At 38.0% G+C, this 26,620-nt stretch overlaps 3 protein-coding genes across 5 annotated transcripts; all 3 read right to left on the reverse strand.

Annotated features, from left to right (window-relative positions):
* Window positions 1-566: 566 nt before the first annotated feature.
* LOC133711300 (classical arabinogalactan protein 25-like) lies at window positions 567-926 on the reverse strand. The gene has a single exon (XM_062137444.1). It carries the CDS (start codon window positions 924-926, stop codon window positions 567-569), a length of 360 nt encoding a protein of 119 aa, XP_061993428.1.
* Window positions 927-4,589: 3,663 nt separating this feature from the next.
* Window positions 4,590-12,375, reverse strand: LOC133707771 (serine/threonine-protein kinase RUNKEL). 3 transcript variants are annotated; one of them, XM_062133259.1, is made up of 12 exons: window positions 11,951-12,375; window positions 10,849-10,909; window positions 10,655-10,744; window positions 10,469-10,521; window positions 10,275-10,350; window positions 10,030-10,091; window positions 9,853-9,931; window positions 9,706-9,765; window positions 7,931-9,565; window positions 6,739-7,620; window positions 5,096-6,215; window positions 4,590-5,009 (listed from the first exon to the last, which is right to left on the reverse strand). In XM_062133259.1, the coding sequence occupies exons 2-11, from the start codon at window positions 10,894-10,896 to the stop codon at window positions 5,106-5,108; spliced, it is 4,095 nt and encodes a 1,364-aa protein (XP_061989243.1). In that variant the 5' UTR covers window positions 10,897-10,909; window positions 11,951-12,375; the 3' UTR covers window positions 4,590-5,009; window positions 5,096-5,105. The 3 variants fall into 3 exon arrangements, with proteins under 3 accessions (XP_061989243.1, XP_061989242.1, XP_061989244.1); XM_062133258.1 differs by having other exon boundaries at window positions 10,849-11,107; XM_062133260.1 differs by lacking the exon at window positions 11,951-12,375 and having other exon boundaries at window positions 10,849-11,234.
* A 390-nt stretch (window positions 12,376-12,765) lies between these two features.
* LOC133707773 (pentatricopeptide repeat-containing protein At1g77405-like) lies at window positions 12,766-17,252 on the reverse strand. The gene is made up of 5 exons (XM_062133261.1): window positions 17,093-17,252; window positions 16,778-16,914; window positions 16,600-16,661; window positions 14,296-15,861; window positions 12,766-13,975 (listed from the first exon to the last, which is right to left on the reverse strand). Exon 4 carries the CDS (start codon window positions 15,800-15,802, stop codon window positions 14,453-14,455), a length of 1,350 nt encoding a protein of 449 aa, XP_061989245.1. The 5' UTR covers window positions 15,803-15,861; window positions 16,600-16,661; window positions 16,778-16,914; window positions 17,093-17,252; the 3' UTR covers window positions 12,766-13,975; window positions 14,296-14,452.
* Window positions 17,253-26,620: the final 9,368 nt, after the last annotated feature.

Here is a 26,620-nt window from a genome sequence, read left to right on the forward strand (position 1 = left end):
AATAATAACTTGTTGCTCCGATGATTCCCAGTATTTATCTCGATGTTCAAAGTTTCAAGTTCGAGTCTTCTCTTCTTCTGTATCGCTAACTATCTACGTAATGTACTTGGAAGAAAATTTTTGCAGTTGATGTTCTACCAAAAAGTTGGTCATCAACTACCTAATATGCAAATCTGGCTGATGAACTATCATAATTCTAAATGAATGACAAGTTTTTGTTTGGCAACTTAGAATTGGGTGTTTGAGAATTTCCCAAATTACAGTAGAAATGAAAACCATGTGCCTCTTCATGAATTACTGCTTTGGTGTTGTTTTATTCTCATGTGACATGGAACTAGAATCAAGTTATTCAATGAGTTTCTAGCTAAGAAGTACAATAACCATTTGCACCAAATAAAAGTAGCAAATATACTCCAGATCAATTACAAATTCTACAATCTATAATAGTAGTACTATACATATATTGGGAAAGTTATTCACTCCAACCGATTATAGAGGCACTAACTAACTACAAACAATGATTAGAATGGTAATGTGAATCTTGTAGCTCACAAAAGACTTACACCCTAAGAAGCTGCAGAGACCAATACGTAAGCTGCCGCACCTGCAAAAGCGGCCAAGTTTAAAGTCCAAAATAAGTCTGTAGATGTGGCTGAGGACGCCGGCAAAGGCGAAAATGCAGAAGAAGGTCCGAGTGAAGCCGATTCATCCGGATTCGGAGGGCTTGGATTGGAAGGAATGGTGGGTATGGAGTTATCAGCTGGAGTATTAGGCACCATAGGACCAGCAGATGGCAAAAGTGGAGCTATATCTGGAGGCAAACCTTGGACAGAAGATGGATGAGGAGTAGTGAACAATGCAGGTGAGGCTGTGATAGTAGATGCTTTTGAAGTAAAGGAAAGCAGAGGTGAGACCATGAAGGCCATAATGAGCACTATATGGAACCAAAAAGAGGCCATTCTAATGATGAACATAATCAATCCCACACACTGAGTGGAGAGTGCTCTATATACTTGTGTAATCAGAGTGTTTAGTAAAAGAGAAGAGTGAGTGAGCTTTTGGTACAAGCTATGATTTGGGTGTTAAAAAAGGATGACTAGAAGCTCTAAGTGGGGTTCAATGCCACATGGGTTAGTGAATAATTGGATGGAGATTGAGAAAAATACAGGTTGGCATGTTTGGGGTTAGAGACAAAGAGACAAAGATCAAAGCGGGCTAAGCATATTTTAAATTGGGATGAAACCTTTTAGTCCGTGACCTTAGCTTATAATCCGGAACCCTAAGTCCTAATCTACTTGATTACTCCACTAGTTCACTGTGATAATCATTAATCCCCTTGTAGTATATGGTCATCAAAATAATCAATCCGTTACTTTGATCGACTAAGTTGTGATTTTTGTGCAATGACGACTCTGAATCGTTGATTGGTGTCGGTCCTCCAAATAATTTTTAAAATTTCTTTCGAAAAATTACTAATCATGAGCATCCTAAGAAAGTAGTAGGAAAAGTTTGTATGAAAAATTGGTTGATATTATAAGAAGTGAATTGAATCTCTCACCACATTCAATTTCCCATATAAACCACCAACTCAATTTTTAATTTTCTCACATTGCTAAAAACCCTTTACATTAGGTCAACAAACAAGTTTTCACAGTAAAAAATGAATAGATGTGATGCAAATTCGGACATTATTGACCCATCATGCAAAGATTTGCAGTCATATGATGGATTGTCGCCTAACATGAGCTTCACATTAGAATAAAGAAACTAAGAGGTCAAGGAAAACACACCCACCCCCCAGAATCACGTATCCAATAGAAGAAATCTAACAGTAGGAGACAAGGTAGATGTCCTAAGCAAAGCCCAAATTTTCAAGCTGTAACTATCAATGTTGAACCTATGTTCTTTCTGTTTTGTTTTCTGGGCAGGTAGATGGAATCAAAGTCTTTGCGGTCGATCCAAATCTGTGATTTTACATGCTAGTATCTAACTAGGGTAAAATAGTACATAGAGAGTGCCGATAATATGGCACAGTATTACCAGTTTTACTGGATCGTCAATGGATTGATTAAAATTTTACCGGTTTTACTGTCACCACCTGGCCTTATTGCGCATTGCGCAGCCTAATAAGTTCAGGCAAATGTATATGCTGAATGTGAAGTTCATATTGAACTAGCATTGGCACTGTTATGGTAAATGTAAATTGATATTGCTACTTCAGTAAGAGAACTTATCCTAAATCACAATGAGTTGGTGCCTGTTTAGTCATCTGGTCATCCCTTTCTGTTTTGAATAGGTTTTAGTTTGATGAGCATCCAAAATCTTAAACCAATCCATTAAGGCATTTATGAAACTACAAACATTAACATAGCCTTTGTCGATCAGCAGGTTCTTCATGAAGCTTCTTAGAATGATTATGAGTTGCATTACCTCCTCTAACTATGAAGTGATTGTTAATGGGGAGTTGTTTGAGTTGTCTAGTAATTTTCCTATATATTTATTTGTTTTGTGTATGGAAAAACTTTCCCATTTCATCAGTTCTGCTGTTGAAGTTAAGAAATGGAAACCTATTCCATCTTCGCAATCCGGTCCTTGCTTGCCACACCTATTTTTTGCTAATGATTTGATCCTCTTTGCTGAAGGCAAGCACTGCTCAAGCTAGCTAGAGTGTTGAAAAAATGCATTGATATGTTCTGTGGGCTATCTGTAAATTTTGGTAAGTCTCTGGTGTATTGCTCGGGAATATATATAGATACTGAGTTGGCCTCTAGATCAGCAGTGTTTATGATCTTAATTGGAAACGTTTGAGCAAGAGTATTGAGATTGTTGATAAAGTTCAAGCAATGTTAGCAAGCTGGAAGAGCAAAACCCTAAACATGGCACTGATGGCAGGGAGATTGACTTTAATTCAAGCTGTTTACTCGTCTATACCTATCTATTCTATGCAAACTGTTAAACTTCCTTTACAGATTGGCAATAGTCTAGATAAGATTAACAGGGACTTGCTTTGAGGAGACAGTGAGCAGAAGAAAAAAGTTCATTCAACCTTTTGGAGAATGTTTGTAGACCCAAAAGCAAGGGTGACTTAGGTATCAAGAAACCAGAAGACATGAACAAGGCCATGTTAGCTAAAATTAGCTGGAGGCTTACTCAAGATATATGATCACGGCTTGTGAAGTAACTTTGTATATAAGGCCAACTAAATGCAGGAAGGTTCCCTTTTGCAAAAGGATTATCAAAGACATGCAAATTGTTCTATTACTCATTCACTCGGAACAATGTTGTGCATGGTGCTAAGTTACTGTGATAGCTTCTGACTCACATTGCATAAACTCTAATGATGTTGTTAGGACTTTTGGCAAGGAAGAAATTGGAGCTTTCCAAAACTCTAGTCTTGTCTTCCTACTGACTTTGGGAAGATTATTATTACTATCCCTATATCTCTTTGTGGTGATAAGGACAAAATTATATGGGAAGGTACATCTAATGGCAAATATATTCTATGTCAATTATTCCTATCAGAACTTCGTGTGGATTAGGATCTTCCTGGTTATAGATGGAAAGAGATCGAGTCCTTGCCTATGCCTCCCAAGCTTAAGATTTTCACTTGGTTGCTTGTGCAGGGAAGACTTCCCACTAATAAACAGAGATTTAAAAGGAAGCTCACTACTACACCAACTTGTCATTTTTGTCCTGACCAGGTAGAAACCGTGATTCATCTGCTTCGTGACTGTTCAAGAGCTCAGCAGGCTTGGCAAAACACTGATATCCCTGCTAGAATGGTCAACTGTTTATTTCTAAATGGCGAATAACAAGCAGAAGATTGTAAGTTAAAACATATGCAGTGGAATTTGATCTTCATCCTGTATTGCTGGTTCATTTGGAAATGGAGATGCAAAGGCATTTTTGATTGAAATTTCTGCTTTCTTTTTAATATCTCCAAACGTATTATCAGCTATGCTTCCGAGGGTTTACTGCCACTAGCACATCTGCTAGTGAAAAGAGTTGAAGTTGAAAGGTTGGCCTGGTGTAAACCTCCTTTCGGTCATTTTAAGTTGAATGTTGATAGGTCGAGGTCTGCAAGTGTTGTAATTGGTACTGGGGCCTGGGGGAGTAATGAGGGAAGATACTGGACAGTGGATTGGTGGTTTCATGATGAACACCGGTGGTGGGGAGGTTCTTCAAGCTGAAGCCCGGGGCTTGTATCAGGGTTTTGTTCTTGGCTGCTTAATTGAAGATTATCGAACTTGAAGTACAATGAATCTGATTTTGAGGTGTTGGTGAACCTCATTAATACTGAGAACTCCAGCCCCTTGGAACTCTGATGGAAAATTGTGTTCTAATGGGAGTTTTAGCAATCTGCATTTGAGGCATATTCATAGAGAAGGGAATGTGGTTGCAGTCTGCGATATCCTTGCAAAGGATATCACTGAATGAGCAAGGTGCGTGCACCTTCAGAAACCCACTGTGTTTGTTGAGTTTGGTGGTATCGCCAGGCCAAGTCAATTTGTCTTACCTGTATTTTTTGTTTTTTTTCTGGGGTTTTAGCTCCCATTGTACCAGGAAAAAAAAAAATCATATAACCTCTGTCAATTATGATGCCATTTCTTGTCACCTATAAACACAAACAATTGAAGAATTATTACACCTTCAAATCCTATGTAAATTTGAATGTATCGCTTCAGCTTTCATGGAACTAAACAATTTCATAATGCATATACTCAGCATTTCAAGATGACTGGTGCACATGATTGTGCTAAAATTGCAGTCAAGCTGATTCCAGAAGAAAAAGAACAGGTGTAATGGAAGAGAAAACTCCATGGAAAAATCCAACAGAGATACAGAGTACATGGATTATACAAAGATATGTCAATCAGAGTTTGATTGACACAAGTACAATGCAGAAAGATTGCCCTCGCCTGCATAAGTTGTTGACCCCTTATCACGAACAGCCCGAGAACGTCTTCATCTGATACCCATTTAAAACCCAGTTGATTTGCTTATTACCACTGCATGCCAAAAGAACACTTTCAGTAAAATTGAGGGACTAAATGTTATGACACAAAACAATAGGGAAAAGAAATCAGCATACAACCTCTGGGGCTTCACATGCAGCGAGGAAGCCGCTGCAACTCCACAGCCACATGAAAAGCAGCAGTGGCTAAAGCAGGTACACCTGAACTTTTAAGCTCAGAAACTATGCCCTCAATTCTTGGAATTTCAGGTATCGATATCGACATTATCATTGCATGTAACAAATACTGCCTACAAGCATAACCAAGTGCATGTAGCACTCGCTGCACCAACAAATGAGATGTGCCTCTACGCCAAGACTCAAGCATTGCAGTAACTTTTGGAAGATTAGTTAGTAGACCAGCAGTACCTTCCCTTGGAGCTGCCTTGAGCAACAAAACAACACATTCTGAAGCTATATCTGCCACATTTCCTACATGAGACCTACTTAACTCTAGCAATACACCAACATTGCTGGCAAAGTCCATGATATCTCTTATACCTTGCTGCTGATCACCACTTGGCTCAGAAGACACATCACCCAAAAGAGAAGGTTCTGTTGAATAGGTGAAGCCTTTTCTACCACTCACTGAACGTAAAAGGAAAGCCCTACACAGACCAAGAGTTGGTTCCAAAAAATCTTCCATATCTTTTGCATATACAAGCTCTAGAAGATTTCCTATTTTCCTAACTACCCTCAGCTGAGAAAGTAACTTGGTTTCCATTTCAGGAGCAGATGTCAGAGCCAGGCATAGCATAACATTGTTCACATTTGCACTTGAGAGATCGCCCAGCAAAAACTCAAAGCATTGCGAGACTATCTTCAGATGTAGAATGTCTGCAATTTTGATGTAATTATAATCAATCAGCATCACAAGCAGCTTTTGTGCGTACAAGGGGATTGGATCTTCATCTTCAATCAGGGAAGGGTAGAGAGGAAGAAAGTTTGTATTGGATATGGATTGCAATTCTTTGGACCTTCGCTCATCTTCAGATTGTTCATTAAGAAAAATTACCATCACATCAAACAAGATTTTCAAACACAGAAACCTGGCGTCACCATCCTTGTTGCCCTTATACAGAACAGCCAAACTGGGGAGAACCTCACGGGTAAAAATATCAGGGCTTTTGAGAATTACAAGGGACTCCTCGGTAACAGATTCAAGAATTCGAAGAAGAGTGATTTGAAAGTCATCCCTGCCCTGGAAATCAATAGTAAGTAATCAGTATCAATGTCAGCATAAAGCATTATCTCTTCAATAATCCTGTCACAAATTTTCACTAAACCAATTCATCACTCCACACAAGTTGGAAATTTACCGTAAGGCCAAAATAATAGTAAAGCTGTAATGAAACTAGTATAAGGTGCCCACTCAAAGAAAACTCAGTTATATGGTTTAGTAGTGATCCATTTAGCAAATATCTACAGTATAATGGGCAAGTATCAAGTTTGAAATTGCTCAGGCATTTTACGATTTTTACCAACCTATCACAACCTGGGATCGCTTGCCAAGACACGGTAACGTGTGCATCAGACAAGCTACATATCATCCCAAGCTTCCAATAAATGACAGTTAGCTAATAAAATCAACTAAAGATTTGGACATTATTAATTTTCAGTCTAATTAATGGTGAAGCTTGGATTAACCAGATAAGTATCTTGATTTCACCCAAAAAACTAGAATTGGCTAAACTACACAGAATGGTTCAACTGCAGTCACCTACCTGAAATGGTGTTTCCACGATTTTTATTAAATTTGCCAACTGCTGCAGGACCTGATCACTCACCACCTTATGCTTAAAAGACGAGCTTCGAAGAAGATGGAGAACTACAGGGAGCATATGAATGTTGGTCTTAGGAGTAGCTCTACTGTTCAGGGGAGATAGATGTACATGGCGCCTTCCCATTGATTGCTGAATGTCACCAGTTATAGTATCCAGTAAACCAGGTATAACAGATGCCACAACACACACAAATGCATCTAAACACTGCCTCACATACTGATCTTTCTCTTTTGCCAGCCTGTCCACCATAGACAGTAACCTGGCATTGCAAAAAAAATGTGGCAGCCACCTCCTACTGCTCTTGGAACTGCTGTTTTTACAAAGAAGAGCAACAAAAACAAGCGCTTTTCCTTTCAAAACTTCACTTCCCTGCTCAATAAGAGACACAAGACTTGGAACAATATTCTTATCCTCCATCAGTGGCAGGAGGTGCCTGCCAAAGTTTGGGAACATGTGACTTCCAAGCATGGCCATGTTCAAGAGGTTTAAGCTGATTTGCTGCTCCCTCAGACTGCCCTTGATTATTGCAGATGCTATTTCCTTTAAAGAAAGAATATCAATTACTTGCTGAATGCTAGGTGGATTGAAACGAACAAGACGGACCAAACATGATCCTGCTGTAAGTCTCATGCTCTCCTGTTTCCCAGCAGCCCTATATATATAGCACAGGTTATTAATCATGCCCTGGCTGTTCAAACGAGCTGCCCAGTGCCCTGCTTGGCTACAGACATTTTCAATCGTCCTCAATGCATAAAGCTGAGTTAAATCATCCTCTCCTTTTCGTAAAATTGATGCCACCTTGGAAAGCAATAAATTGGAGACCTGCACCACATAGACTAAATTTTCAGTAACAAAAATCCAAGTTCAAAAGCAGGTCAGAACACTTACTAAAGGGCATCCAGAAAGTGGCATTTATCTTGATGCATTCACACAACATATTTGAGACTTCAATTTATGAGGCCAAAATGGAGAAACATTCTAATAAAGAATGCCACCATATATGTATTGGATATACAGATACTTTCACTCAATTAAAGAACAAAAATTCATGAACATATATGGCATAACAGTGAAACCTTTTGCAATCAATTGCAGAAGCAACAAGTTTACTGCAATAAGATAGGATCCTAACCTGCCAACCAGACATGGACCGGCTTTCCTTAGATGGAGACTCAGTAGGATTGTTATCTCCAACTTGCTCACTTTGAGTTGAAATATAGAATAGCAGCTCACCTAAAGCAGCCATAGAAAATCTCCTCACTTTTTCCTGCCTGTCTCCAAGGCCATCGCTCAGTGAACCCAAAATTCCAGAATTTGCCAAATCATCATGAATAAAAGTAGAATGTCGAATCAACAAACCAATCAGTGAAGCAACTTGGACACGCAAAGCCAAAGCCTTGGTCTGTCGAAGCATTTTAACAAGGATAAGCATGATGGGTCCATTGGTCAAGATATTAGCGGCATCCGCATTGTTGGTTAACATCTCAAGGTATCTAAGTGCATTCTGCTTCTCCCCAATGCTAATGTTCCCATTAAAAATGGCTATAATCTTATTGGTAAGTGCATCCAATTGCTCTTTAGACATCTTCACAAAATCAGAAGCTTGCAGTGCCTCAAAGGGAAGTGAAGGAATTACCTCCGAAGTTTTATCAGCTTTTCTGTTAGGCATTACAGGTCTGACTGAAAGATCAGATGGATGCCAAAGAACCTCTGAAAGGTTATTTGACGATTTTGCAGAATCATAGTCAACTGCAGATCCAGAACCTTCCTTAAATCTCTGATTTTTTATCTGAGGACTGGCACTGCATGGAATTGCAGCCACTTCAATATTCTGTGGTGATTCCTGATCACATGCTGTTGATTCATTTGATGCAGAAGCATTTACCACAGGTGAGGTATCTGATTGGTTTATGTTATTTTCCATCTCTTCCACTTTAACCTGCTCCTGATTTTGACTTGAAGATTTGTCATCCAGTGAAGCTTGGTTATCTGGCCCATCAGATTCATCCTGTGCATCATCTTCAGTGTTTTCATTAAAATCAAGTTCCATATCAGTGTTCTCAATTTTGACTTCTGAATCATTCTCAGAATTAGTAGACACTAGCCTCCGGTAATTCTCTTTCTCATTTTCCCTCTGCAAGTTCTGCTTTGCTATTCTTGAGAGTCTCAAAAGATTCACACCCCTGGTAGTACCAGAAGGATCCTTTTGCTTTTCATCAACCGCTCTGCCAGATACCTTTGCTTGAGTTCTCCGACTTCCAGGTGTGCCCTTGACTGGAGTTCCATGGCCTTTTGATCCTACTACAGAATTCTCATCCTGCTTTGAAGCTCCTTTAACCTCGTTTTGGCGAGATTTAGGAGTCCTGTTCTCACCATTACGTATTGACAATGGCTTAGCATATTGCTCTAGCATATTTGCAAAAGCAGGCTGAGGAGGTAGAGGCACTAGATTTAACTTGGTTCTCCAGAAAGCATGACCACAAAGTTCAGGCCACTGTATTCGTTCAGCTGGATCCTTGATGAGTAAAGAATTTATTAGATTGACAAAAGGACGACTAGGAGTGCCAGGTAGAGGAGGTATTGGATCTGAGAGGATGGACTTCACTAGCTGAGTAAATTCTCTCCCCACAAAGGGAGGCTTCCCCGCATAGCACTCATATAGTACACAACCAAGGGCCCAGAAATCAGATGCATATGAATGGACACCCCCGTCTTCAAAAAGCTCAGGAGCCATATAACAAGGTGTTCCACGTTTTGCTTGTGGCAACTAGACATGTGCAACAAGGTAAAGCCTGGGTTAGTCTTTTCGTATATGCTAGCATAAGATTAAAAATAAGGAAGTTCCTGATCAAATTGATTTGAATTTTTCCAACAATGTCTAACGTTGGGGCAGATGAGATAACATACCGAGGAAGAAGTGGTTTGTGATATTTCGCTCAGCTTTCTAGCCAATCCAAAATCACAGAGCTGAATTGCACAAAGAAACCATTCCATATGAGGAGCAAAAATATTAAATGACCTAGAAGATAAATACATACAAAGAATGTAGTATACCTTTGTACGGCCATTTTCATCCAACAGGATATTCGATGGTTTCAAATCACAGTATATGATTCCCTTCGAATGTAAAAACCTAAAAGGAATTGACCATTTCCAGAACATAAATAAAACTGAAGTAAACATGCTTAGACTAACAAAGAGGCAGATACGAAGCAAGTGTGTATTTCTTACAGCAAAGCTCTAACAAGATCCCACCCAAGGTCATGAATCGACTCTTCAGGTAGCTGACGATCCTGCAATCATTCCATACCTTATTAGTAACACAATTCTAGAAACACCTCAGACATCAACAACAGCATTTCAAACATACAAATTCTACAACATAACATAACAAATGGAATCATCTTTCACGAAAACCTTATATAGAAGCTCATACACATTAAGGTAATACAAAGTGCACATTCAATGATCCATACCTGGTCTAACAATGTCATCAAATTCCCGCCAACGCAATACTCCAGAACTAACCACAAGTGAGCAGAAGTTTCGTACCTAAGCGGTGCCAAAACAAAGAGGAAATCCGTGTATACACAGTTAAGAGTTTTAGATTAAATCACATAAACACATGTAATTGAATTCCACAAGCAATTATCTGATTAGGAACACTCACCACCAATAAAACTTGAGAATATTCTGATGATCTAGGGTATGAAGAATCTTAACCTGCATTTAATGCAAAAAAAAAAAAAAATGTTACATGACCTAATAATTGAAGTTAAATTTTCCAAAATCAACAAACATGCCAGCATTGAGAATCTCGGACTCGCGAATTGAAGTAGCGAACTTATATACTCACTTCCTGAAGAAGCTTGCTCTTCTGAGATTTCTCGACGCTCTTAATGGCGAAGTACTCAATCGTCTTCTTCTTCCTCCCTTTGTACACAGTCTGCAAATCAAACACGAATCGGATCAATCAAGTAACTAAATCGAAGTAAAATCCGAAGAATTTCAAATCAAGAAAAGCGAAAAAGAGGTGGAGAAAATGTTTACCGAGCACTTTCCACGGCCGATGGCCTCGTATATGTGGTACTGGTTCATCTCGGAGCTTCTTCTAGGGTTTCGGATTTGAAATCGGAGAAGGATGAGAGTGAGGGAAGCAGAGAGAAATAGAGAGAGAGAGAGAAATGATGATTGGAAATGAGGGTTTTGGAAGAAATGAAGAGATTGGGGGCGAGCGAGCGGGAATATGAAAACTCAAAACAACGAAAATTAGACAAAAAGCGCAATCGGGTCTTCTTTTGGGTTCGAGCTGTGTCCAATAAGTAAACCGATCCGTTACGATTTTAAATTTTGAAATGTGCGATGCCACCTGCTTTGGCTGCAACGTGGCGCTATATACTATATTCCTGAATTTTGTCCTTAAATAAAAAATTATATATATATATATATATATATATATCTATACTATTATTAAGAGAAGAGGGCTTTGTTAGCCAAAATTAAAAATTTTGACAGATTTAACCCTAAAAAATAAAAAAAACTTTGAGAATAAATTAAATTACAAGGATAAATAGGACAATTATAAAATAGATTTTATTAAGAAAATTAAAAACAAATGATTTCACAACCCCACTTTTCTCTTTGCAATAACTACCACTGAATCTATATTTTCTGCAATAACTACTCTTTTTTTTTTTTTAATAACGAAAATTTATTCGTACACATGCAGAACATGTGATTGCAGACTAGTCTATACTAATAAGAAGAGAGCTTGCTCTCTAAAACTGAAAAATTTGACGAATATAACCTTCTAATATTAAAAAACTTTAGAAACTGAAATAACCAACATGGACAATAATGTCAATTTAAAAAAATAAAAAGAAATTAAACTCCTTAAAATAAAATCAATAAAACTGCTTTGGTTAAGAAACTACCCACTTCCTTACAAAAAAAAAAAAAAAACACCCACACACATGGAGTGTGGGCACATGCTAGTACTATTATTAATAGAAGAGACTTTATTAGCCAAAACTGAAGTTTTTGATAGATTTGACTCTGAATATTAAAAAAAAAATTAGAATAAATTAAATCACAAAGATAAATATGATAATTATAAAGTAAATTTTTATTAAAAGAATTAAAAAGAAATTACCCACAATCCCCACTTTTCTCTTTCACTATTTTCTCTTCCACTTTTCTTTAAGTTGAATGTTGATGAGTCGAGGTTCGCAATGGTGCAATTGGTGCTGGGGGAGTAACATGGGAAGATACTGGACAGTGGATTGGATGTTTCATGATGAACACTGGCGGTGGGGAGGTTCTTCTAGCTGAAGCCTGGGCTTGTATCAGGGTTTGCTCTTGGCTACTCAATTGAAGATTATCAAGCTTCAAGCACAATGAATCTGATTCTGCGGTGTTGGCCAACCTCATTAATACTGAGAACTCACCCTTGAAACTCTGTTTGAGAATTGTAGCGTTCTAATGGGAAGTTTTAGCCATCTGCATTTGAGGCATATTCTTACAAAAAGGAATACGGTTGCAGCCTGTGATGCGCTTGCATAGGATAGCACTGAAAATGTGCAATGTGCAATGTGCGTGCAACTTCAGAAACCCGCTGTGTTTGGCGAGTTTGGCAGGCCAAGCCAACTGTTTTAGCTGTGTCTAGTTAGTTTTTTGTTTGTTTTTTTTTTTTTTTAATTTTTTTTTTTGTTCTGGGGTTTTAGGCCCCATTGTACCAGGAAAGAAAAAATGCATATAATTTCTGTCAAAATGATGTCATTTCTTATCACCTAAAAACGCATGTAAACAATTGAAGAATTATTACACATCCAAATCCTATGTAAATTTGAATGGACCAATGGAACTAAACAATTTCATAGTGCAACTGCTCAGCATCTCAAGATGACTGGTGCGCATGATTGTGATAAAATTGCACTCAAGCTGATTCCAGAAGAAAAAAGGTTAGTGTAATGGAAGAGAAAACTCAGGTTGTAAAATCCAACGGAGATACAGAGTACATGGATTGACGCAAGTACAGCGCAGAAGATTGCCCTTGACTAAATGTTATGACACAAGACAATAGGGAAAAGAAATCAGCATACAACCTGCCGGGATTCACATACAGCAAGGAAGCCGCTGCAACTCCATAGCCACATGAAAAGCAGCAATGGCCAAAGTAACCTGAACCTTTAAGCTCAGAAGTGTGTGTGTGTTGGTGTGGCGGTAAGGCTCTGAACTCTCATTTGGGAGGTCAAGAGTTCAAGCCCCAGCATGGGTGGGGTGGGGTGGGGTGGGCATGTGGGGATTAAAAAAACAAAAAACAAAAAAAAAAAGCTCAGAAACTATGCCCTCAATTCTTGGAATCTCAGGTATCGATATTGACAATATCATTGGATGTAACAAATACTGCCTACAGCCATAACCAAGTGCATGTAGCACTCCTGCACCGACAAATGAGATATGCTCCAAGCCAAGACTCAAGCATTGCAGTAGCTTTTGGAAGATTAGTTAGTAGACCAGCTGTGCCTTCCCTTGGAGCTGCCCTGAGCAACAAAACAACACATTCTAAACCTACATCTGCCACACTTCCTCTGTGAAACCTACTTAACTCTAGCAATACAGCAACATTGCTCTCAAAGTCCATGATATCTCTTATACGTTGCTGCTGATCACCACTTGCTCAGAAAGTAACTTGCATGGTTTCCATTTCAGGAGCAGATGTCAGAGCAGGGACAGCATAACAAGTTTACATTTGCACTTGAGAGATTGCCCAGCAAAAACTCAAAGCATTGCAAGACCATCTTCAGATGTAGAATGTCTGCAATTTTGATTTAATTATAATCAATCAGCATCACAAGAAGCTTTTGTGCGTACAGGGGATAGGATCTTGGTCTTGACTCAAGGAATTGTAGAGAGGAAGAAAGTTTGTATTGGATTTGAATTGCAATTCTTTGGATCTTTGCTCATCTTCAGATTGTTCATTAAGAAAAATTACCATCACATCAAACAAGATTTTGAAGCACAGAAACCTGGCATCACCATCCTTGTTGCCCTTATACAGAACAGCCAAACTGGGGAGAACCTCACGGGTAAAAATATCAGGGCTTTTGAGAATTACAAGAGACTCCTCGGCAACAGATTCAAGAATTCGAAGAGTGATTTGGAAGTCATCCCTGGCCTGGAAATCAGTAGTAAGTTAGTAATCAGTATCAATGTCAGCATATAGCATTATGTCTTCAATAATCCCTATCTTAACACCAGCTCAACAAATTATAAAATGATGACAATGATGAGAAATAAGTTGAGATATGCCAAATCCATGCGCCTGATGCCGACTGAAAATCACTTTATACTAGATACATCATACAAATCAAACAGTTGCTCTACAAATCTATAACAGGAGGACAAGAATCATTAACAAGTTATCTTCTATCAATTGTTCGAGATGAGATTTTTGTATGCCAACCAAAGGAAGTGCATGAACTTCATATTTAGTACCTCCAGTTGTAAACAAAGAAGTGCAGCCGCGCACTTGACTGTCGTGGTAGCCATGGCTGTTCAGTAACAAACTTGAGAACTCCAAAAGAGAGTATTATCAGAGACTCTTGCCATCTGCAGTTCTTGACAGGGTAGAGCATAACCTCTTAAAAAATGATCAAGTTTCCACCATGCTATCATACCCTTTGCGAGTCATTATTGGCTTCACCTTCATTATGTGCTTATATCTCCTCTGCATACTGTCTTCTATTCTTTTTTGCAGGTCATCATCAAGTAAATTGACCTCTCCAGCTGAACTCATTGCATTGCAAACTAATTTGTAAGTATATTCTCTAGGTATTGACCCTCCATCAACCAACTCAACAAGAAAACTCCAGGCCTCTGTAACCCTTCCTGCTTCACACAAGGCATGAATGATTGGAGTATACGAACTTGAAGTGGCCAATCCATGATTCATATTCTGCATCCTTCTTAACATATCCACAGCCTTGTCAATCTCATTAACAGCAGCATAGTATCTAATAAACGAATCATAAGTAACCCGGTTGGGGGTACAATCCCTCTTCTTCATATCCTCAAACAACTCCAACGCCCTCTCTATCCTGTAAGTCTTGCAACAACCATTGATCAAAGCATTGTAAGTAACAACATCAGGAACAAACCCTCTAAAAAGCATATTCCGAAACATGTGGTTTGCTTCCCACAACCTCCTCCTAGTGGCCTTCCTGCACCCAGTCTCCAACCCATATCTACAATAAGAGCTTATCAAAATCGTATAAGTGAATGTATCCGGCGGGCATCTAAAACCCGGCAGCTCCATCTGCTCCAGCAAAAACCGGGCCTTCTTGAAATTCTCAACTCTGCAAAGCGCATAAATAATAGTGTTGTAAGCATACACATCCGGTTTGCAATGAAATTGCTTCATTCTATAGAAAGCCGTCAATGCTTCATTAACCAATCCCTCTTCTCCTAGGCATTTCATCAAACAGGTTATGGACTGTGTCGTTACAAGAGGGCTTCCACTACTCCCTCTCATTGACATGTCTTTCAGAAAATCCCAGAGGGCCTTCAACCGATTCCCTTTAGCCAAAACGATAGCCATGTCTCTGCATGTTCGCTCATTGTGCTTGAACCCGAAATGGGTTTCGACCCAGTAGTAAAAATCGAGGGTTTTATCCACTCCCAGATTGACCTTGTTGAGGTCTCTATGGGCAGCTGGGCCAAAAATGAGCATGTCATTGTGGAAATTATATGTTTCTTGCCTGAGATTACGTTGCTTTAACGAAGCGCGGTGCCGACAGCCGGTTTGGCAACCTATGGAGCGAGGGGACTGGAAGAAGAATCTGGGGATGGAGGTTAGGACTTGGGAAACTGAGTCGGAGGTCCATGGTTGAGTTGTGGTGGATGAAACCGAGGGGTTCGGATCAAAAGGTTGGTTTTTGAGCATGGCTGTCAGGACTTGGTTCACTAGAGGTGTGTAACTGCGCAGAGGTTTTGAATGCTTCATAGTTTGCACCTACAATTTTGTTCAAATGTGTCCGGAGCATTTAACTCATGGCATAATTCCTACAAACATTGAAAAAAGTTAAGTTAGCTTCTCCATGTTGGAATTATATGGTATGAAACAACTGCAACACATTGATAAATGTAGATATACAACTTACAGAACAAATTATCAATATTCCTTCCGAAGGTTGCCAGATGTATTATCAACAATTATAGATTCTAGTTTAAGCAGACTATGACCGATTTGTGAACACATGTAAAGCGCCCAAAGCTAAACTTGTCTAATAACCTAGGATGAACCCTATCAACACCTATATAATTATAATCACGTCACCATTTCATCGATTTTACATAGCCATCAATAATAGTAGAACTTAAATCAAATTCACACAGATCTACAAACACAGTTATCAGAAGTAGAACTAAATAAAATTGAAACAAGTGAATGATATAAGAGCAAGTTCACCATTTGGGTCACCAGGTCACTAGGTGTTGAGCTGCTTTTTATTTTTGCCGTTTCAGACCGCATTTAGACTTGAAACGTGGGTTTAAAATATTTACCAAACACATCAAGAACTGAAAATGGTTGAAAAAATAAAGCTGACATTGGTTCAAAACCTCAATACCAAATGGGACCTTACTCCACTCGCTATCCGCAAGTAAAGTAAGATCAATTATAGCATGGTTTCAAGGTTCTATCACAGGTCTAAACAACTAAAGCACTATTTCTCAAGTTTCTAACCACCTGGTAAAAAGTCCAGCATTGAAAAGAACAAAACAGTCTAATGGAGTAAATACCTTGATATGACTTGATACGGCATGGAATGTTCGTTGCCACTCGACTTCGTGTGTTGCAGTATCTGCGTTGCTCGAAAATAACCCCGAATAAATGAATAAATGCGGACGAAAGCAGCTAGGCGAAGACGAAACCAGATACGCAGCAGTAATACAAAGGAAATAGAGGAGAAATACGAACCACATAGAGCTTGGTGGCAAGTTTGGCGGGCTCATGGGTAGAATCCTGAATGAGCTTGTGCAGAAACTTGGCTGCTTCCAACTCAACATTATGTGACGAAGCTGCCATCTCATTTGAACTTGTACCATGCAAAATTACTGAAATCAAATCAAAGAAAACAATCAAATTCAAGCTCTCAAGTTCACAGAAAGGCATATGTGATATTGTAATTAGGGCAAAACAATCGAGCTCTGTCTGAACTTTTTCTAGGTTTGGGATTTATTTATGATAATAGAAGCAATAAGAGAATCAGACGGAGAAGGCTGAGCGGAATACCTGATCAAAGATCGGAGCCGGAATCGGAGGGGAACGCGATCACGACGAGCGATTCATAGAGAGAGAGATTGTATTGATGGTGTAAACCCTCGCAAATAGAGAGAGAAAGAAACGGAATTTGCTTTGGGTCTTCTGCTTTCAGACTTTCAGTGACTCACAAACCCCCAATAATGAGAGGCAAAAACTCGGTGCTTTTTCTCGCACGCGCACAAGCGATTTTGCGTGCGAAACTTTTCTCTTTTTTTTTTTTTTTTTTTTTTTTTTTGACGAAGCAAAAGATAAAACCAAAAAAAAATTTTACATTAGGAAAGTTGCAACAGCCATTGGCTGTGTGTTATTGTTTCTTGCTTTTTCCCTTTGGGTCCCCATCTATCCAAAAAAAAAAAAAATTACAAGGGAAACTTGGTCATGCACAAGGAGATATTGATGAAAAAATTTGACTATAATTTAACTATAAGGCTTATTTACTTAATCAATATTGATATGATATATCATGTCTTCAGTCAAGTTTGACAATATATATATATATATATAGGAAGGTTCTGAAGAGGACGTCCGCACTTTCTGGGTTGCGGACGTCCTCTTCAGAACCTTCCCGTATATATATATATATATATATATATATATATATATATTAGAAAAACTAACGGGGGCATAGGATCGAATTGGCCCCTACCTCCATCCGCCACTACTTAATTTCTTTGTTTGAGAAAAAGCGAGCCAAAGTGCCGGCAGCGGTAGTTCTCACTAGAGGTGGGCACAAGCCGAATCGGAAGTTGAAAATCGATCGAACCGGGCCAAGAAAAGGACTCGGTAATCGTACCACTTTAAAACAACACTAAAAACTGCATTGACCAAACCGAATCTTTTTTCTTTTTTTTTTGGATTAGGTTCTGTGCTTCAAACCGACCGCAAATAAACTGAACCGAATGATAAATATATGTATTTTTTTTAATGAGCTGTCAGTTTCTTAATAGGTAAGATTTATTTAACGTGAACCTTACCACACATAATCTCAATCCCTTCATTTAAATCCAAAAATCCCCAACGTACTCTCATTCTCTCTCTCGCCATTCCACAACAAAAGTCATGTCCACCATGGTTGCCCACCATATTTTCCTTGTTGCCAAGATGGGTTCATTAATTTCTACTTGATCCATCATTATCATCAATTTCATATAGAATCATGGATAGATAGAGAGAGCTTTATGGTACCAATGTTGCTCACGCCAATAGACTTGTGTATTCTTAAACTTGAGGATTACTCAACTAGAGACAATCACACATATATAAACACATTTACTGAAGGCATACCAGAACAATTAGAAGAACATAATACATACCTGAAGATGTAAACGAGTTGTGTGCCATGATGAATTGGTCTGGTCTTCTGCAACTGCTCTAGTTTCATGTTCTCTGTATATGGGGCTGAGATCTAAAGACTTGCGTGTAGAGAGTGCAGGGACCTGAACCTATATATAGAGGATGATATCAGGAACTTCCCATAACAGTTTTCCTAAATCAATTAGGTCCTCTACATATAAATCTTGTATCAATATACATTACTTGATTATAAGCATATTAAGTTCCCCAATACAATATGGAATACAGATACAATTTCCTTATATATCATTGCAGGGATAGAATTAGCTATACAATCTCGGCTATTTCATTTAACAGTAACCATATACAACTGTTTAAATCATAATGTGATTAATGTAAGTCCAATTCTTACATTCTCCCACTTGGACTACATTACTCACTCAATTGCATATAATTAGAACGACGAAATAACCACTGAAGTGTGCACATGAAATTGCATATAATCCTCAAACTTAATCACAAACTTGGTCAAGTTATGGAATCTGGCAGAGCTAAGGAAAAATAATGCTTTCAAAAGCATACCACTCCAAAACTACAAAACCAGAACCATAACTCACATAAGTTCAATTGATACAAACAAAAGAAAAACATACATATGCAGTATGTATCTGTCATTAACTGCAGTGCATATGTAAATGGTCCAAACTGAAGGATTTTGACTATCAAAATCTCAGACACAGCTAAAACTGGAATGGATTATTACTGAAGGTGTCTGCACTTTACAAATATGTTGATCTTAATCTACTCAATCCATCCAACATTAAACAAATAGCTATTTGTAGAATAAAGAAAAAACACAGAGATATTCTCAATCACTCAAGGCTGCAGCAAAACAAAAATTTTCTGAATAATACCATGGACTTATTACTGAATAATGAAAACAAAGTCATTACAAAAACTTCAAATTTCAGAAAAACAAGAACTGAAATTAAACAACACTGAAGATAAAACTTATGTTAAAAGTAATGCTCCCACTGATCCTAGGCATCTAAGGTAGGAAGGACTCCCATATCAGCTACATGTTTCTGAAAAGCAGCTACAAATAATGCCTTAGTAAATGGATCAGCTAACTGCAATTGTGTATTGATCTGAGCTATCTCAATTTCCTTATGCTTCACCCTTTCTCTCACACTATAATATTTCAGGTCTATGTGTTTTGAGTTATTAGAGCTCTTATTATTCTTAGTGAAGCAAACAGCTGCAGAATTATCACTATAAACCCTCAATGGACTGGTATTGATGGAATCCAACAACCTAGTCTGAATTAGAAAATTTCTAAGCCATAACCCTTGACACACACCATCATATATCGCTATAAATTCTGCCTGCATGGTTGAAGTGGCTGTCAGCGTTTGCTTAATGCTCCTCCAAGCTATGGCACCTCCTGCCATCATAAAAATATATCCAGAAGTAGACTTGGTTGAATCTGGATACCTTCCTACAAAATCTGCATCAGTGTATCCAATTACTTCTAGCTTCTCAACTTTCTTGTACACCAGCATATAGTCTTTAGTTTTCTGTAAATATCTAAGCACCTTTTTTGCTGCAATCCAATGCTCATGTCCAGGGTTTGACTGAAACCTTGATAATATACCAACTGCATATGCTAAATCAGGCCTAGTGCACACTTGTGCATACATCAAGCTGCCAATTAGTCTAGCATAAGGTCTGCCTTTCATATCTTCCCTTTCCAAGTCATTCCTAGGACATTGACCTTTGTTCAGTTTATCTCCTTTTGAGATAGGTGCATCTCCTAGTGCACACTTCTGCATATCAAATCTGCTCAAAACTCTAGAAATATAATTATGCTGACACAGTCCCAGTAACCCTCTTTTCCTATCTCTTTTAATTTCAATTCCCAGCACAAACGAAGCTTCACCAAGATCTTTCATATCAAAGTTCTTAGATAGAAAGTTCTTATAGTTGATTTTAACAAGTTCACATCACTGCTGGCAAGTAGTATATCATCTACATACAGAATCAAGAAAATAAAGTGTTTACCTACAGTCTTTAAGTAAACACACTCATCAACTATATTCTCAGTAAAACCAAAAGTAGTGACAACTGAATCGAATTTCTTATACCACTGTCTAGATGCCTGTTTTAGACCATAAATAGATTTCTTCAGTTTACAGACCATGTGTTCTCTTCCTGGTTTAATGAATCCCTCAGGTTGTTTCATGTAGATATTTTCTTCAAGTTCCCCATTTAGGAATGCAGTCTTCACATCCATTTGGTGTAGCTCTAGATTAAAGTGTGCTACTATAGTCATAATCATCCTAAAGGAATCTTTTGTCGAAACTGGAGAGAAGGTTTCAGTAAAATCAATGCCTTCTTGCTGCGTAAAACCCTTAGCTACTAACCTCGCTTTATACCTCTCTATACTGCCATCAGCATGTCTTTTGGTTTTGTAAATCCACTTACAACCTACAGGTTTTTGATTTGCTATAGGTTCAACTAACTCCCAAACTCCATTGTCATACATACTCTGTAACTCAACTTCCATAGCCTCACTCCATTGCTTAGAAGATTCACTCTCAGTAGCTTGTTTATAACTAATGGGATCATTGTCTTCCCCAAAATCAAAGTCCGGTTCTTGAAGATATACTTCATACTCAGTTGGGTCAATGGTGGGTTTTCTAACTCTGTTTGATCTTCTTACTGGTTGAGGTACTTCAATGTTTTCGTTTTGAGGTATCACAACATTATCCTGAGGTTGTAGATTTTCTTGTGCTTCTTGGACAGCCTCTGCGGGTTCTAAAATTGGCTGCTGAGGTACAATGATGGGCGGTGCAGGAGCAAGAGGTAAAACCTGAGCTAGTATTTCAGTTTCAGGGATTTCTTCAAACTCAAACTGTAAGTCTTCGGGTTCTCTATTGTAAAACACTTCATCTAGAAACTTTGCTTTATTTGTCTCGATGATTCTGGTATTATGGTGAGGCAAATAGAACTTGTAGCCCTTGGATTTTTCTGGATACCCTATGAAGAATGCACTAACGGTTTTGGGGTCTAATTTCTGAATGTGAGGGTTATAAACTTTAGCCTCAACCTTACAACCCCAAACATGAACATGGTGTAAGCTTGGCTTTCTGCCATTCCAAAGCTCAAAATGTGTCTTAGACACGGCTTTGCTAGGTGCCCTATTGCAGAGATAGTTGGCTGTTTTGAGAGCCTTGCCCCACAGATACCTAGGTAGTCCAGATGTACACATCATACTTCTGACCATGTTCAGTAAAGTCCTATTCTTCCTCTCTGCGACACCGTTTTGTTCTGGTGTCCCTGGCGTGGTATATTGAGCCTTAATACCATGCCTATCAGACCTGACCACCTTAATTTGTTTCCCCAATTGTTTTTCTACTTCTGTATGAAAGATCTTAAAGGTTTCAATAGCTTGGGATTTTTCTGAAATTAGAAAAATGTGACAGAACCTAGAAAAGTCATCAATGAAAGTTATAAAGTAGGAGTTTCCACAAATGGTTTGATGTTTAAAAGGTCCACAAATGTCAGTATGGATGAGTTCTAAGAGTCCTAGGCTTCTAGTGGTATTTTTCTTTCTAGAATTAGTCATTTTTCCTTTAATGCATTCTACACAATCCCCTAAATCATCAAAGTTTAGCTCAGGCAGAATATTTTGCTTAACTAGGATCTGTAGTCTTTCTTTTGATATGTGTCCTAATCTCCTATGCCAAAGGGCTGCTGAGTTTTCATTAGAATTGTGTCTTTTAACACCAATAATGGAATTGCCATCTACACTGTTTTCAATAGATAATATCTCCTTAGGAACTGAACAATGTAACTGTAAATAATCATTTACAATGGCACCAGAAGCAATAGGAAGAAAATTCTTCAAAATTTTTATTCCATTACTGTCAATAAGAAAACTACAACCGTTTTTAACCAAAAGGGAGACACTAATCAAATTCCTTCTCATAGAAGGTACAAAATAGACATTGTCCAATATAAAAAAATTTCCAGATCCTACTTCTAGCCTAATAGATCCAATTGCCTTCACTGCTACCCTTGATCCATTGCCAACACACACGTTTTGTTCCTCACTTCTGGGATTTCTCTTCCTTATGTATCCCTGCAGTGAATTAGTTATGTGAATAGGAGACCCTAAATCAATCCACCAGTTGCTAGAACTACTTTAAACTAAATTTATTTCAATGGAAAAGCTAGGAATTAAGTCAAGATTACCTTTTTTAGTTAACCAAGCTTTGAAACCAGTACAATCTCTCTTAAGGTGGCCGGATTTTCTGCAGAAGTAACACTTTGTCTGATAGGGTTTCTGAATTTTAGAATCAGGGGCTGGAGCTAAGGCTGTTTTAGGGCTGAACTTCTTTCCCTTATGATTATTCCCCTTCTGGTTTTTCCATTTTGGTTTGCCTACCAGATTCACACTTTTCTCATTTTTCTCCTTCTTAATTCTTTCATCTACTTGCACACAGATCGAAATCAGCTCGTTTATGTCCCATTTATCCTTTTGAGCTAGGTAGGTGGTGTTGAGATGTTCAAAGCTCGCTGGTAGTGAGTTTAGGGTGTGATGAATAAGCATCTCATCAGAAATAGGGTTCTTCAAGGTTTTCAGCTTAGCGGCATAATCAACAAGCTTCAAGATGTGTTATCTAATGGTTCCTGATCCAGTGTATTTGGTGTTCATCAATTTGTTCAACATGTTTGCAATCTGAGCCTTATCACTCTCCCTGAATCTTTCACCAATTGATTCTAAGAACTCTGTAGCTAACTCCTTTTCTTCTATGCTGCCACTTACAGAATCAGACATGGTTCTTTTCATTACATTCTTGCAAACTCGATTCAGCCTATGCCACTCATCAAAATATTTATGTTGTTCACTGGTGCTAGCTATAGTCAGGGCTTCTGGAGGTTTCTTATACAAAGGCAGATCTAAGTGGTTGACACTTAGGTAGATTTCTATATCCGCTCTCCATCTTTTAAAGTTTGATCCAGTAAGAGGTTCAATGTTCATGAAGTTTAAAGGTACAGAACCTATAGGAAGCATTTAAATTTTGTAAGTTTTATGCATAAGAATTTTATTAAAGACTTAAAGGAAGAAGAAAAAAAATATATATATCTATTTATTTTCTACTTAATAGCTATATTCTGTGTTAAGTTTTATGCATACAAAACTTAGTAATCAAACAATCACAGAACATATCAAGAATTCAGAACATAAGGCTGAGCAAAAAATAAAACAATATATAATGCAACAACAAACTGGAAAATTGCATTAAGCCCCAAAACAATATTTACTGAATTCATGCCAAAACATCACTTGTGAGTTAAGGCATCACTTAATCACAAGGCCAAAATAAATGGCACATTGGTATGCAAAAATCAGTCATCACCTATATGGCTGAAGAAAAGATCTTTGTATCTGAATATGTGACATTCAAATTGCAATGAGCTATTCCTGTGTTTTAGAACTATGTAAAGAAAGTGACCTTCTGTGGAAGCTACAATCATAGTTCCAGAATACAGAATACAAAGTTTGTCTGTTAAAAAACTGAATGGCTTATCAAGAACACTGAGGAAAAAGTGCTATGGCTCCCTCTCCCTCAATGCTCCGAATAAGTCACAGACAATATTGCTAGTTAATATGGATATGATTCAACTAGTTTTAATTCTTTTAAACAACAAGAATCATTGGGAGGAAAACTGTAGCTTGTTGTTTTGACAACTAAAGAACAATAAGCCAATAACTCTGCATCGAGATACTTATTTACATTTGCATCAAATTTATAAACCAAGTTTCATAAAATACTAAAAGATGAAATTATCCAATCGTATAACTTAGATACAGAGTTATCAACAAATCCTTTATGAGGAAGTTTTTGAAAGTTTACCAGAGCAAAAACTTCAATCCTAATTGCATAGAACGATGCAACGGAAGCAAATTTTCCATGCAATTCACTTAGCGAGCCTTCTCTGATCCCAAAGCAATAAGCAAAATTGCTTCTTACACCTAGAATCGAAAAACCCCAAATTGGGATTACGATGAACTGAAGATGCATACTTGGCGAGGAACAGAAAAATACCCGTTATGAAACAACGGTTAATTAACGTCCTGATATTGTGAATATATCTAATGAGCCAAGTATAGGTCTTAAGTTGTGTTGATCAGAAACTGGAGGCAGGCCTTCGGCCTACTTGCTCGATGTGATCTGTAGCTCCTTACAATTTTTTTTTTTTTGTTCTAAGATTAAGAAAACGTTTTAATTTAACTAAACTTCTAGCATGCATGATTTCCGAAGTGGTTTATACAATTTGTGATCGTGGCTCTGATACCACATGTAATCTTAAACTTGAGGATCACTCAACTAGAGACAATCTCACATATATAAACACATTTACTGAAGGCATACCAGAACAATTAGAAGAACATAATACATACCTGAAGATGTAAACGAGTTGTGTGCCATGATGAATTGGTCCGGTCTTCTGCAACTGCTCTAGTTTCAAGTTCTCTATATATGGGGCTGAGATCTAAAGACTTGCGTGTAGAGAGTGCAGGGACCTGAACCTATATATAGAGGATGATATCAGGAACTTCCCATAACAGTTTTCCTAAATCAATTAGGTCCTCTACATATAAATCCTGTATCAATATACATTACATGATTACAAGCATATTAAGTTCCCCAATACAATATGGAATACAGATACAATTTCCTTATCATTGCAGGGATAGAATTAGCTATACAATCTCGGCTATTTCATTTAATAGTAACCATATACAACTGTTTAAATCATAATGTGATTAATGTAAGTCCAATTCTTACAACTTGACCAATCCCAGCTTGGCGCACTCTTCCATGGCTAGCCCTTGACTCTTCTCATGAAGCCCAACCCTTTTGTTTCCCACCTGGCCCTCTATAACATCGTCAGAACTCCCGGCGCTGTCACTTACGTCATCAACATCAACACCATATGTGAGATACTTATACTTGGAATTTGATTTAGGCTATTGAGATCTGGTATTGCATGTGTGTTCGATTTGAGTTTATAGAATATAAGATTCGGATTATGGTTTATAATAGTTTAATTATGCATTACAGGACATAGAATCATAAATATGGAGGGGTTGAGAAAGTTGAGAATTTTTATTCGATGCGATATGGGAAACTGAGAAGCTGTGTTTAAATCTCTCATATTTTGTTGTTATTAATTTTTTGGCCTAATTTTTTTCCATGAACTTTGAGTCTGCTTGACTTATCATCTATTATGAGTTATATGCTTTGTTAGTTTTTCCAGATTTGCAAATGATCTATTGTTTGTAATAATCTGCAAATCTGGGCTATTACCCGATTTATTCTTGTTCTCAATTTCTGACGATTAATTTATGAATTTCACTTTGAAACAAAAAAAAAGGTGATATTTAACCTAGATGTGAAATTGGGCCGAGATATTGTTAACAGATGATATTTAGTTAAAAAGATCATATTTAATTAGGTCCATTAAACAAATCATATTTAGCAATGTTCTAAAAATCGGCCTAAGCAACCAATTTGCCTTAGGAGCCGAGCTGCTAGGCGGGCTAGGCAGAGCCGCCTGGGGCGGGGGGCTAACCCTTTTTTTTTTAATTGTCGTTGATATGAAAAAGACGAAGAAGTCAACTCTCCTCCTAGACCCATTCTCTCATTCATCTCCCTAGGGTTCTCTTGGTCCTCTCTCAACCCCAACGAACATAACGACCAGTCTCGCTCTGTCTCTTACTCTCTTGCTCACTCCTAATCTCTGCTCGAAAACAAAGACCTTTTTGGTTGATTTTTTCAGTTGTTTCTTTTTTGGGAGAGGAAATGAGACTGAAAGTGAAGAAGAGTCACCGCCAATCTGAAAGTGAGGAGTAGTCACAGAGAGAGACGGCAGATGTAGAAGATGAGAGAAGAAAGGTGTGGAAGACGAGAGAGAGAGAGAGAGAGAGAGATGCAGAAGATGAATAGCACGTGAAAATAAAGTGGTTTAGTCAAGTTGACCACTATAGCTCAATTATCAATTTTTCTGATAAATGTTTGGATAAGTTATGCATAATTATTAGGTGATTAATAGTTATCCAATTCTCTCTTCTAAAGCCCAAACTCCTTATGAACAATTATCGTCCTTGTAAATAGTGTTTTGCCAATTTTG

This window comes from Rosa rugosa, chromosome 5 (assembly GCF_958449725.1).
Source record: "Rosa rugosa chromosome 5, drRosRugo1.1, whole genome shotgun sequence".
NCBI lineage: Eukaryota > Viridiplantae > Streptophyta > Magnoliopsida > Rosales > Rosaceae > Rosa > Rosa rugosa.

Coding starts and splice junctions, on each gene's coding strand:
- LOC133711300 (XM_062137444.1), bottom strand. CDS start 926: ATGGCCTTCATGGTCTCACCTCTGCTTTCCTTTACTTCAAAAGCATCT.
- LOC133707773 (XM_062133261.1), bottom strand. CDS start 15,802: ATGAAGCATTCAAAACCTCTGCGCAGTTACACACCTCTAGTGAACCAA.
- LOC133707771 (XM_062133259.1), bottom strand. CDS start 10,896: ATGAACCAGTACCACATATACGAGGCCATCGGCCGTGGAAAGTGCTCG. Junction 10,092..10,274: donor TGATGACATTGTTAGACCAG/GTATGGATCATT, acceptor GAATGATTGCAG/GATCGTCAGCTACCTGAAGA. Junction 9,932..10,029: donor GATCTTGTTAGAGCTTTGCT/GTAAGAAATACA, acceptor AATTCCTTTTAG/GTTTTTACATTCGAAGGGAA.